Source organism: Mus caroli, unplaced genomic scaffold (genome assembly GCF_978045245.1).
Source record: "Mus caroli unplaced genomic scaffold, Mus_caroli_1 scaffold_6, whole genome shotgun sequence".
NCBI classification, from domain to species: domain Eukaryota; kingdom Metazoa; phylum Chordata; class Mammalia; order Rodentia; family Muridae; genus Mus; species Mus caroli.
The window spans coordinates 93,761,027-93,775,165 of NW_028227261.1; the positions used below are offsets into that span (position 1 = coordinate 93,761,027).

At 40.8% G+C, this 14,139-nt stretch overlaps 1 protein-coding gene and 1 long non-coding RNA gene across 2 annotated transcripts in view; one reads left to right on the forward strand and one right to left on the reverse strand.

The window, feature by feature from the left end:
- Window positions 1-8,202, reverse strand: part of LOC147004295 (uncharacterized) — a 62,394-nt gene extending 54,192 nt beyond the window's left edge. Inside the window, exons 1-4 of the long non-coding RNA XR_015047367.1 lie at window positions 8,058-8,202; window positions 7,709-7,852; window positions 6,280-6,564; window positions 6,008-6,137 (exon numbers count right to left, since the gene is read on the reverse strand). This is a non-coding gene — a long non-coding RNA (uncharacterized LOC147004295). The remainder of the gene's footprint in view (window positions 1-6,007; window positions 6,138-6,279; window positions 6,565-7,708; window positions 7,853-8,057) is intronic.
- A 1,300-nt stretch (window positions 8,203-9,502) lies between these two features.
- Window positions 9,503-13,457, forward strand: LOC147004297 (major urinary protein 3-like). The gene is made up of 7 exons (XM_085839253.1): window positions 9,503-9,722; window positions 10,035-10,168; window positions 10,937-11,010; window positions 11,619-11,729; window positions 12,069-12,170; window positions 12,336-12,381; window positions 13,200-13,457. The coding sequence occupies exons 1-6, from the start codon at window positions 9,624-9,626 to the stop codon at window positions 12,359-12,361; spliced, it is 546 nt and encodes a 181-aa protein (XP_085695379.1). The 5' UTR covers window positions 9,503-9,623; the 3' UTR covers window positions 12,362-12,381; window positions 13,200-13,457.
- The last annotated feature ends 682 nt before the right edge of the window (window positions 13,458-14,139 follow it).

Consider the following 14,139-nt stretch of genomic DNA (forward strand, 5'->3'; position numbering starts at 1 on the left):
GACAGGATAGATGCCCAACCCTTACATGACATCCATCAAGAAGGCAACTACCTGTAGCTGCAGAAGTGATAGGACCAACGATTCTAAAGATCAAAGCAGCTGCTGACACCTAAGGACTGGCCTGAATGCTAGATCTAGGAGTTTCTACTTGCAAAAGCTGGCTTGATGCTCATGGTTGGCCCGAATGTCTTATCAGGAATAAATAACCTCACAAAATATCAAATTACTCACCATAATCCTGAGATTGCAAACACAGACCATTTTGTTTATTAAAATGCTGTCTGTCCTCTGGCTAAAATCAGTGACAGCTACTTCTTCACCAATTGCAGAGTTAGCTTTATGTTTGTGTCCATTTATTATAAATAGGATATAATGGGCTATTTAATCACTGAGGTATAAATCCCCAATTGCACCCAATCTAGAGCTTCCTGAGTCATCCCAGAACCCTGCAGGTGTTTCTTACTTTATTCCTTTTATAAAGACTGTCAACTGTGCAAAGGCCAGTACAAGAAAGAGCTGTTCTCTCAGAAGTGCTTTCACTCCAGGGCTGGGAGGTGAGCTAGCCACTTTCTTTCCATTAACGCTCCAGGGAAGGACCAGCAAAGGGTGCACAGGGCACAGAAACAGCATAGAGGCTTGGAGAGGAACCTTTCAGTCACCATCTATACCCGGAGTTTGGCCTCTGTACACAAGCTCAGTCAGGAGAGAGCTATTCTCCCAGGAGAACACAGGCTTAGAGATGCACAGAAGGGACAACTCCAGCCAGAGACAGCAAGGCCATTTAACACCAGAGGTGACCAGATGGCCAAAGGCAAGGGCAAGAACCAGACAGACAGAAACCGAGTCTACTTGGCATCATCAGAAACCAGTTATCTCACCACAGCAAGTGCTGGTTACCCCCAAATACTGGAAAAGCAAGGTTTGGATTTAAAATCACATCTCATGATGCTGATAGAGGATGTTAAGAAGGAGATTAATAACTCCCTTGAAGAAATACAGGAGAACAGATTAAAAAGAGAGAAGACCTTAAAGAGGAAATACAAAAATCCCTTAAAGAATTACAGGAAAACACAAGCAAACAGGTGAAGGAATTGAACAAAACCATCTAGGATCTAAACATGGAAGTAGAAACAATAAGAAAATCACAAAGGGAGAAACCCCGTGAGATAGAAATCCTAGGAAAGAGATCACGAGTCATAGATGCAAGAATCACCAAAAGAATACAAGAAATAGAAGAGAGAATCTCAGGTACAGAAGAAACCATAGAAAACTTTGACATAAGAGTCAAAGAAAGGGGCTGGTGAGATGGCTCAGTGGGTAAGAGCACCCGACTGCTCTTCTGAAGGTCCAGAGTTCAAATCCCAGCAACCACATGGTGACTCACAACCATCCGTAACGAGATCTGGCACCCTCTTCTGGAGTGTCTGAAGACAGCTACAGTGTACTTACATATAATAAATAAAATCTAAAAAAAAAAAAAAAAAAAAAAAAGAGTCAAAGAAAATGCAAAATTCAAAAAGATACTAACACAAAACATCCAGGAAATCCAGGACACAATGAGAAGACCATACCTAAGGATAATAGGTATAGAGAAGAACAAAAATTCCCAACTTAAAGGGCCAGTAAATATTTTCAACAAAATTATAAAAGAAGACTTCCCTGACCCGCCCCCCCCCCCAAATAAAAAGATGCCCATGAATACACAGGAAGCAGACAGAACACCAAATAGATTAGACCAGAAAAGAAATTCCTCTTGTCACATAATAATCAAAACACCAAATGCACAAAACAAAGAAAGATTATTAAAACAGTAAGGGAAAAATGTCAAGCAACACATAAAGGCACACCTATCAGAATTACACCAGACTATCAGAATTACACCAGACTTCTCACCACAGACTATAAAAGCCAGAAGATCTTGAGAAGACACCATACAGACCCTAAGAGAACACAAATGTCAGCCCAGGCTACTATGTCCAGCAAAACTCTCAATTACCATAGATAGAGAGACCAAGATATTCCATGATAAAAACAAATTTACACAATATCTTTCAACAAGTCCAGCTCTTCAAAGGATAATAAATGGAAAATTCCAACACAAGGAGTGAAACTACACCCTAGAAAATCTAAAAAGTAGTCTTTTAACAAACCAAAAAAAGACAACCATCTTAACATAATTCCACCTCTAACAACAAAAATAACAGGAAGCAATAATGACTATTCCTTAATACCTCTTAATATCAATGGACTCAATTCCCCCAATAAAATTACATAGACTAACAGACTGGATACTTAAAAAGGACCCAACTTTTTGCTGCATACAGAAAACCCACATCAGTGACAAACACAGACACTACCTCAGGGTAATAGGTTGGAAAACAATCCTCCAAGCAAATGATGCCAAAAAAGCCCCCCAAAACAAACAAACAAACAAACAACCAAACCAAACCAAACCAAACAAAACAAAACAAAAGGCTGGAGTAGCCATTCTAATATCAAATAAAATTGACTTTTATCCTAAAGCTATCAAAAAAGATAAGGAAGAATACTTTGTTGGTTCCGGGACTCCGCTGAAAAGTAGTCTGCACAGGGGAGAGTGTGCACACAGAAGCGGACAGCTTCTGGGACAGGCGGGAACCACAGAGCTTCTGAGGCAGGGCCCTTTTCGGGCTCCAGACATCCGACCACCTGCCCGGCCAGAGGACAGGTGTCCACCTGGCCCTGAAGGTTTTTGCCTCAGGAACAGCGGGAGCCATCTTGGTTCCAGGACGCCGCTGAAAAGTAGTCTGCACAGGTGAGAGTGTGCACACAGAAGCAGACAGCTTCTGGGACAGGCAGGAGCCACAGAGGTTCTGAGGCAGCTCCCTTTTCTGGCTCCAGACATTCGACCACCTTCTTGTACTTCCAGCACTGCAGTTCCTGGCCCAGGGAGTCTCCGGAAACCCGCAAGGACCCACACAGGATCCCCCACAGGATCCTAAGACCTCTAGTGAGTGGACACCGCGTCTGCTCCAATCCAATCGCGTGGGACCTGAGACTGCATTAACTAGGGAAGCAGATAACCCGGCCTGATTACGGGTACAAGTCCCTTTCGGTCCACTCCAGCACCGGGGTTCCTTGTGAGTTTCTGGACACCCCCAAGTTCCACACAGGACCCTCCACGGGATCTTAAGACCTCTGGTGAGTGGAACACAACTTCTGCGAGGAGGCAGGTTCAAACACCAGATATCTGGGCACCTTCCCTGCAAGAGGAGAGCTTGCCTGCAGAGAGTACTCTCACCACTGAAACTAAGGATAGAGCCAGCCTCCCAGGTCAGCTAATAGAGGCTAACATAATCACCTGAGGAACAAGCTCTAACCAGAGACAACTATAACAACTAGCTCCAGAGATTACCAGATGGCGAAAGGCAAACGTAAGAATCCTACTAACAGAAATCAAGACCACTCACCATCATCAGAACGCAGCACTCCCACCCCACCTAGTCCTGGGCACCCCAACACAACTGAAAAGCTAGACCCAGATTTAAAAGCATATCTCATGATGATGGTACAGGACATCAAGAAGGACTTTAATAACTCACTTAAAGAAATACAGAAGAACATTGCTAAAGAGTTACAAGTCCTTAAAGAAAAACAAGAAAACGCAACCAAACAGGTAGAATTTTTGTGAGTGAACAGTTGCAGGTTCTAGATGCAAGCCCAAGAACACAAAAGGGTACTGAATCTGTATTTTTTCTGGGGCTATTACAAAACCTTTCTTTTGTAAGGCAGCAACTACTATTTGGGCACTCTCATGGGTTTGTTGTAAATCTTTGGTAGCTATTAATAAATCATCCATGTAATGCACAATATAGGCAAACACTGATTGTATTAGGGTCCAATTTCTGCACAAGGACAAATATATCCTGACAAGTCTATCTTTGTTTCATATGCCTGAATGGCCACAGAACTGCATTAGCGTTCTCATAAGACAGTTGTCAGGGTGAAAAAAACCCTGCTTGAGAATCTCCAGAAATTCAGCTAGCTGCTTTTATTAACATATCCACAAAATCCTGAAAATGTTAATCAGGAGCCTGTTTGATACCAAATAAATTCTCACTGAAATCTCCTTTCCAATCTTGGGGTATGTGTGTGTTAAATTTTGCTTCTACCACTGTAAATAAAGCTTGTGCAAAAGGGGCAGTAGGTCCATACTGGCCACAGCTGGTTTTAATTTTTATTACTCTTGTAATTATTGTAATTACAAAATATGAGTGAGCTAAAAATCATGACCTTGCAATCAAACTGTAAAGTGCAGCAAATGGAACACTGGAAATTTTAACCATAATTTTAAAGTTTCTTTTCAATATTAGAGTATAACCATAAAGTTTGGAAAGCAAAACCCAATTTTTAACAATCCATTCTCTTTAAAATCAATACCAAAAGGATTACTTTCATGTTATGAAGTTTGGCTAACAATTCTTATATATGAATGCACAACAGTTCAACTTTTAATGCTTCATTGAAGAAACACTGTTTTAAATCTTATCTCTTACAAGTCTAGTTTCTTGGAAAAGAATTACATAAAATATTAATCCAATTTAGAAATATTTTTAGAGGCCTGATTTCCTGGGCTGGTTCGTGCCACATGTTGTTTTAAAATGAGTACAACACTGAGTTACCAGTTTTAAGCTAAAATTCTTGTTACCAGTGTCACACTTTTAAAATCATACTCAATAACTTATAAGCCAATACTCTGTGACCAAGACATGAAGAGCATGTTTCTACCTTTAAGACCAGTCAGAAACCAAATGGAGCAGCTACACGAATCTTGGAAATTTATATCAGAGAATTTTTACTTTTCTAGGTATAATTTCAAGAGAAAAAGCACTTTGTCATTTGTTGAACCCAATAATCACAATTGCAGAGATTTTTCTAGGGAAAATAAACCCAACTATCAGCTTATTTGCCTTAGAATTAAGAAGCTGCTGGCCTCTGCACTTGACTCCTGGCTAAGGATACAGGTCAACTTTGTTCAGCCTCCTCTGTGAAAACTAAGACCGAATTAAGAAATGTATAGCCAGATGATAAAGTTTTAACCAATTTTTTCATTTCAACATGAAGCATAGAACAACAGTAATTCCGACAACAGAACAAAAACAGTCACGAGTTGACACGTGGACAGACTGTTGCACCAAACACAGACAATACGGAGAGGGTAGAAAACTTGATGTGACCAGAACTAAGGATATCTCCTGTAGGGACCAGAAAGCAGGACATCTCCTGATGTCCTTCTGTCTCTGGGAGAGCTCTAAAATATATTTTCCTCCTCTATCTCTCTCCCATGTCATTTGTATATATAGCACCTCCCTTTTTGTGTGTATATTTTACTTATTTATTTTGTTATATTATTTTGAGCCCTACTACTCTTTCCTAATGCAATTCTCCCTTCCCTTCCCTTCCCTTCCCTTCCCTTCCCTTCCCTTCCCTTCCCTTCCCTTCCCTTCCCTTCCCTTCCCTTCCCTTCCCTTCCCTTCCCTTCCCTTCCCTTCCCTTCCCTTCCCTTCCCTTCCCTTCCCTTCCCTTCCCTTCCCTTCCCTTCCCTTCCCTTCCCTTCCCTTCCCTTCTCTTCTCTTCTTTTTTTTTTTTTTTTTTTTTTTTTTTGTTGTGTTTTGTTTTGTTTTGGTTTTTGCACACAGGGTTTCCCTGTATATCCCTGGCTGTCCTGGAACTCATTTTGTAGGCAAGGCTGGCCTCAAATTCAGAAATCTGCCTGCCTCTGCCTCCCAAGTGCTGGTATTAAAGGTGTGTGCCAACACTGCCCGGCCCTGATGCAATACTTGACTGTGGACAAATGCCTTTTTAGAATTTCCCAATCATATTTTCCACTGTCAACCCCTAACTGATATCAGTGTTGGGACAACTCTTACTCAGTGTAGACTCTATCCTTTTTTTCACAATTGCAATCAACAACCCTCAAAATATAAAACTTATAGTGCTAACATGCTTAATGCTATATGTTGCTTACCATGCAGGATACCATCTTTCGTTTTCTGTGGAGCCCCACCAAGACAGTGTCCCTCAGCAATTCTTTCCATGTTCAGGACTCTTGTTCCAGTGACAACTATACCCGATAGCAGCCACTGGTTACTGGGTTCCTGAAAAGAGAACTGGGGTTGAATGGGAAGGACAGCAAGAGAAATAACAAGCCAAGACAAAGTTCTCTGATCAAGGCTCAATCTTTAATGTATGGAACTGAATATATATGGGAAAACCCAAGGACCCATCACTTCTTTTCACCTGGGTTCTGTTGCTTGTTTCAGTTAGATTGAGTTGCAAAGTAGGCTCTTCAGCAGCTCAGTGGGTGGGCAGTTCTCAGTTCACTGGCAGGAAGATATAATTGTAGAAGAGCAAGACATGTAGCTCCATTGTTGGAGTCTTGATCATCCAGCTCATGGTTGGGTGGGGGTTCTGGGGGTCACAGTCTGACACTGTCACAGGAGGTGTTTCAGAACTGATGTTGAGCAGGGTCCACAGTATGTACTATCACTCTGGCTGCTAGAGAGACAGCAGAATATTTCTTCTCTGGAACATGAATAAAATAAGCCTGTTTTCATTGATGTTCTTCTTGTACCCAAATACATCCTGGCATCATAAGTGGCTTGAATGTGTCCACAGGCTTTCTGAATGAGTTATTTGTTCAATTTGTTGAGTGTGAGACACAGGTCAAGGGCATTAAATCATTTTCCTATTAGTCAGTTTCAAAAATGCTAACTAGTTACAAACTGGCTGTTAGTTGGATACAGGTAAACTTCTTAAAACCCTAACCCACACACTTTGTCTAGTCATTTCTTACCTGCTTCAGCTTTTCAGTCACATGAACAGTCTACACATGCTAAGGAGTGTTAACATGCTTAGAGACAGCGAAGGTGCCTGAGCTGAATTCAGGGATGCAAGGGAACAATTGTTGCTTTCTGCTGTAGAAGCAACTTCTAGTTCATTACTACAAAAGTCATAATCCATAGCAGATCAGGTGCTAAAACCCATAATCCCACCATTCAGGAGGCTGGAGCAGGAGGATTGCCACAGTTCTAAGACCATTCAGAACCTCAGTGTAAGCTAAAGTCCAGGACAGATCTCATATTAAATAGCTGGTCAGGGTTGCTTTTAACCCCAGCACTGGGTAGATGGTGGAGACTGGAGGATTGCTGGGACTAGTGGCCAGCCAACCTATCTGACACACACTAATTCCCAGATTCAGAGGGAGAACCTTACTCAAGGGGATGATGTAAAAAGAGATAGAGGGAAACAATTGATGTCATGTGCTAATTTCTGCATATATTATCAAAGGAATTAGTGTGTTCACATGTGTGCACACACCATTATCAATGAAAAATGGAAGAGGGTGGAAAGAAGAGGAAAAGGAGGAGAAGGAGGAGGAGAAAGAGGAGGAGGAGAAGGAGGAGGAGGAGGAGGAGGAGGAGAAAGAGGAGGAGGGAAGAATGTGATAATCCCATAGTAGAGCATCCACCAAACCCTTGTAGACCAAAGAGAGCCAGTTGTCATGCCACATTCAATCTTGGGCCACACAAACTCCTCTTATTTTAACGAAACCCATGTGCAGTTTCTTTGCTAGTACCTGCCAGTCTGACATGTCTGGAACTCTATAGCACTATTACTCCCCTTTCCCTATTTAACCATGCCCCCTACATTGTAAAAACATTCTGACCTCTGTATTGGAGTCAATAAGAACAAAGGCTCCGTCTTTTCGCCTCTGCAATCAAGCTCTCCCAATAAACATGTGCGGAAGGATCCTGTTGTGGTGTCGTTCTTGCTACTGAGTCGGGCGCTCACAAGACTATGAAGCTCAACCCTATTTCAGAAAAGCAAAGCAAAACAAAAATAAAAATAAATGTTTGTCAAGAAAAAAAAAAAAAAAAAGAACAAAGGCTCCTGAGTTAGAGAGTCTTGGGTTTAAATCTATGTTCTCACATTGACTGACTATATGACCTTATATAGTTACTTAATCTTTCTGAGTCTTACTAGTAGTGTGGTAAGAAGAATAAAATAGTACATACCATATAAAACGATTCAAAGTTGAAGTGAAGCATATCGAGTACTTGCCTCATTCTTGAATTCTTTATTTCCGCACATCAAACACTAGTATATGTTTCCAGTTTCAGGGTAAATGACATGTCAACTGATACAAAATATGTTCCCTTTGTAACTGTATGTCCTTGGAAGCATGATTTTTGGCATGATTTGTACTTGGACCTCCATCAGCAAATATGACTTTACACAATACTTCTGTTTTTCACTAATGAGGAGATTATGTCCAGTCAGTTGAATTCCAGTGTTCTCAAAGGTAAACAGTTGATGCAACCTGGCTACTGAGAACACTCAGGATTCTGAAGTCAGTGCTATCTGTTTAAAGGTTGAAGCCTTTTGGGAGGATATGGCTATTAGCATAGCCTTGGCTGACTTTTCTTGATAATCTTTTTTTTTTTAATTTAAGATTTATTATTTTTATGTGTATGTGCCTGAAAGTGTTTATACACACCACATGTGCAGAGGAGGCCACAGGGGTCAAAAGAAAGTGTGTGATTTTCTGTTACTGAATTTAGAGTCGGTTGTGGGAAGCCACATGAGTGCTGGTAATTGAAATTGAGTCCTCAGCAAGAACAAGTTTCAAAGAATATTACTCCTTCTACTGACTTTCACTGCACCAGGCCTGTGCATGGTAATCAGGTACACATGCAAAACCAATGCTCATTAACATGAAAAATAAATGAATTTTTTGCAAAAATTGAGTAACTCAACTTCTTCCACACTCAAGTCTTTTTTTAAAATTTTTAATATTTTTATTACGTATTTTCCTCAAGTACATTTCCAATGCTATCCCAAAAGTCCCCCATACCCTTCCCCCCACTTCCCTACCCACCCATGCCCATTTTTTTGGCCCTGGCGTTCCCCTGTACTGGGGCATTTAAAGTTTGTGTGTCCAATGGGCCTCTCCTTCCAGTGATGGCTGACTAGGCCATCTTTTGATACATATGCAGCTAGAGTCTAGAGCTCCGGGGTACTGGTTAGTTCATAATGTTGTTCCACCTATAGGGTTGCAGATCCCTTTAGCTCCTTGGGTACTTTCTCTAGCTTCTCCATTGGGAGCCCTGTGATCCATCCACTAGCTGACTGTGAGCATCCAGTTTCACACTCAAGTCTTAAAGTAAAGATTTGCTACATCTTTGACTTTCTAGTGTCAGTCCCCACCCCCTCCAAAACTGACTTTCTGATTACAAGCAAGATCCAAAGTTGTATCTAGTTCCAGATGGCAGCTCTCTAAAACATTCACTGTTCTTGTGGGAATATGTATTGCGAAATGTAAGACTATGAAATCAATCCATAGGTGATGAGATTGCCAAGTTTGAAAAGGGGAGGAACAATCCTTGGCCTATCATCAATAAGTGAGAAAACATCCCATAAAGCCTGACTGAGGTAAAAGAGACCCATACTGGAAGAAAAAAAAAAAGCCCATGAAACCAGAGAGTATATAAGGACAAGCAAAGGAGCTGGGGAATGGAGTGTAGGCACCATAACCTGAAAGACTTGGTCCTGAGAGGAAGACAATTCTATTCCCTACCAAAATGAAGCTGCTACTGCTGCTGCTGTGTTTGGGACTGACTCTATTCTGTATCCATGCAGAAGAAGCTAGTTCTATGAGAAGGAACTTTCATGTAGAACAGGTATGATCAGTGAATGTGCTTTGGGTTAGTCTTGAAGCCAAGTGGGTCCTTTGAGGGGATGGGTATAGTGCCCCAATCTACTAGACAAATGAATGATTTCAGACCTTGAAGTAAGACCAGCTATTCATATCTAACAATGTCTGAGGACCTCTGGTCTCACTGAGAGACAGGTACAGTATGCTAAGTATTTTGACAACTGGAATGAGCTCTACCCCTGTGTATGCTCAGGCCCTAACCCATAGTGCGGAGTTCAAGTAGAAACTTGAGGTTTCCCTGCCCTTTCTCCCTTAAACCTTTTCTTATCTATTACAGATTAGCGGATATTGGTTTTCTATTGCTTCAGCCTCTGATGAAATAGAAAAGATAGAAGAAAATGGCAGCATGAGAGCTTTTGTGGAAAACATCACTGTCTTGGAGAATGCCTTAGTCTTTAAATTCCATTTTATGTAAGTGAGATGCTCTTCGCTTAGAAAGAGGAAATAAAAACCTGGTATTGTCTCATGCCTACAAACACACATGGGATTGCAGAGAGATAACTCTCAGTATGCACATGTGCACACACATACTGAGCCTGTATCCAAAACTAGAATACTCCATGTGACACTGAACCAAGATCTCATAACCAGGAGTTTTACAAAAGTCAGAGACAAGAGTTGGTGACAGGAATTAATTCACTAGGAGTTCGATAAGGAAAGATCAGAGACACTGCTGAAACCACATTAATGAGACAGTATATCACAAGTTAAGATTATGTGATCATGAATTAAAATGTTCTTACTAGTTGTTAGTCACAGACATCCACCCCATTCTACTTGTGTTTTCCTGCAGTAAAGGAGATAATAATAATTCTCCTCTGTGAATCTGGGAGCCACATCAGGCAACATTACAGAGTGCTAATTTAAGGCAGATGGTAGACATCTGGCTGATAATCTACACCGCTGGCTGAAGTCCAGCACTGGTGAAACTGGGAAGTAGTTGCAGTTGTAATAGGGATGAGAAGTGATTGTCACTTTCTTTTTTTAAAATAATAGGCAAATTTGTGATTGCTAAAACATCTGATATAAATGAAATAACATAAACAAAAGCCTTTTGCTAATTTTACAAATATAGTCAAAAGTCAAATGGAATCAGAAACTGGAGATATATATATATTAGATGGTCAAGAAGCCAGCCAGATCAAAATCCCTTATGCAAAAGATCACTCTGTTTTACAGTGTAAATGAAGAGTGCACCGAAATGACTTTGATTGGTTATAAAACAGAAAGGCATGGCATATATTATATGAACTGTAAGTATATAAAAAGTCTATATATCTATCCATAAGGAGTTAAGTAAACCTTAATACCTTTATAGTATGTGTGTGTGTGTGTGTGTGTGTGTGTGTGTGTGTGTATGTGTGTGTGTGTGTATTTTGCTGGAGTTTGAATTCAGGAACTTGCACCTACTAGTCAAATGGGGGCCATCTAATATCTAACACCCTGTCAAAGGCAAGTGGGATAAGTAGGGGGGAGATGGAATCTATCTGATACTGCCCAGTTGCTGGCACAGATGCACATCACTCAGGGTATAGCAGCAGATATTTGATACAGCAAGCTTATAAAAGATAGAAACATGTTGCTTGAAGCTGCTGAGGGAGGTAGATAAGCCTAGGAGATGATGAGACAGTGTTGTTCCTGTACCTGACAGTTCACTAGTGGTCTGAAACACTCAGAATCAGTATTTTTAGAAGTTGCTTCTCAAAGTTCAGAAAGCTACAGACAGAAAACATCAGACACTTCACCCATCTCTTCTAGGATCTGTATTTTAATGATTTTATGTTTGGGATAGAACAAGAAAAGGTTTTCCATCATTTCCTGCACAACAAATAATTTCTGAGAACTTCCATTTCCTCCACAGATGATGGATTCAATACATTTACTATACTTAAGACAGACTATGATAATTATATTATGTTTCATCTCATTAATGAAAAGGATGGGAAAACCTTCCAAGTGATGGTGCTCTTTGGTAAAGTATTTTCGCACAGACACTGATCTTGGGGTGGGAAAAGAAGAAAGAACCTCTAGCTTTAAAATGGTCTTCCTTGGTCCTGCCACTTTCTCACCTCCTGAAGATTGGTGCTCACTTTCATCATCCCTCGAGCATAGTGATGGAAACACTCTGAAATCTCTCAGTGTGACAGAAGTATATTCTATGAATGCCAAATCCAGCATAGATCATACCCATGCCTGTCAATCATGTGGCCAACCATTTTTCCATCCTTATGGGGAAGCCCCTGTCCCTTCACCCAGGCTCTGGTCAATGCACAGTATACAGCTGCTACACTCACTTTTGCTCTTCTCACAGGCCGAGAACCAGATTTGAGTCTACACATCAAGGAAAAGTTTGCAAAACTATGCGAGGAGCATGGAATCATTAGAGAAAATATCATTGACCTGACCAATGTCAGTAAGTCATGACTCATTTATTTTTCTTATCCTGAATATTTTATCATACAAGAAACAAAACCAATTGGCAACCAGTCGTTTGCTGAATGCTGGAGAGTCCTACTCTTTTTCTTGGGGAAATACAGTGGACCTGGTATCTGAACATGTTCTTGTTCTCACACTACAGCTCGCTGCCTCGATGCCCGACAATGAAGAATGGTCTGAGCCTCCAGGTAGGCAATATCCAATGAGAGCAAGGAGGAGGTTGGTGGTCATGGAGAGCCCTTCCAAATGAATTAGTATTGTGCCCCCAAATTACAATAAAAAATGTTTGATAAGGAGTCTTTGAGGACAGCTTGAAATTTGGCTTTAAATTATCTGGATATGTGATCTAGTCCTACTTTGAGCTTGGAAGTAAAGTGACCCAAGCACTTAGGCAAGAAAACAAGGATTTGAGTTTTCCATAGTTGCTGTATGGTTGTGTAAAAATGGCTCAGGAATGTGTTCAATATCATAACAGACAGAGTAGCAGGATGTGGTCCAGCTGCTCTTCAGTGTCTGTGGTACCCCTCTATCCCACTCAAGATAATAACATCTTAATCTGAACTTTGTACAAACGTGGCTTCTTACCTAGTAGTGGATGTACCTGATCACCACATCTTGTCCAGTCTGGAGAGAAGACTCCTCTGTCCCCCCTTTCCCATTTAACCCAAGATTTCACTCACATAATGTGTGAAGTCTTTAAAAGTATCCAAGGCTTTTACCATTATTCCACACTTTGCTTAACATTCTTTAGCGCTTCTTATGACAAAGGTTGTGGAAACAAGCCTCAGATCTTCCATTACTTAATTTTTTATCTGCCATCCATGAGGAAATGCTCATTTATTCTATGATTTTCATCCCTCCATTCTGGCAATTAATTCCAGTTAAATTATAAGTGAAGATCTCTGTCTTTATCATTTCTTCTATATAATAGAATAACTCTTTGTACTGAGGTCAATACAAGAATTGTTTAATGAGTCTCTGTATTCTTTCTTCCTGGCTTACTCAGTGTTGAGTGGAGACTTCTCACCAGGACTCCAGCATCATCCCTTCCTATCCATAGAGCATCTCATGCCAAAATCTGTGATCTGGTCTCCATCCTGTCTCACAGAGAAGTGCAATCCTGGTCTCTCCAGCATATTACCTAGTATAACTTATCAGGAATCAAAGACATTCTTTAAATTTCTCTTTGCCAACACATGGAAATTCTCCATGGATTTCTTTTTCTTTCTGTTCAATAAATGATTACACTTGCACTTAAATATAAGTCTCAGTGTCCCGAAAAATATGGGGCTGACAGTGAGTGAATGAGGGGACCTCCTGAGTCCTGTAATCATGATCCTTCCTTCTGACCCAGAATGTAAACTGAGTTTCCGGATTTTGCCTTGCTTGCAGCAACCCCAAGCATTAAGGAGTACTTCCTGCTTTTTAGCTCAGCTGCTATAGTGATTTATGAGGACCACGGGAACATGACACTTCCTGCACATTTTCTCCACCCATAGTTTCTTTTCCAACAGAGCATAGGAGAGACACATATTTCTAAGGCTATGCCTGCTCAACATGTTTTAGGACATGTTAATAGGGTGGAGTAGGATAGGGGAGGTTTGGTAATTAGAGCCCCAAAGGATACAGAGAAAAAGGTGTCTAGCTCTCCATAGCATACTCTGGCACCTAGATCAAAAGATTAAATTGATTCAACTAAGGACACATGAAACAAGTTCTTGCTCTAGTTTGCTAAATTATGACAAACACTATTGAGAAACCCAAGCAATTATGATGAAATACCTCCCTCCACCCAACTTCCCTGATGGATGGGTCCAAGTCATTCTCTGACCAAAGCATCCTAATTGGCTTCAACTACATCCATGGACTACCATGCCCAGCATTTCATTTTTAGCCTTGGCAAAAATTTAAGAGACAAAAAAAATGTTCACAAACAAAGCTATCAA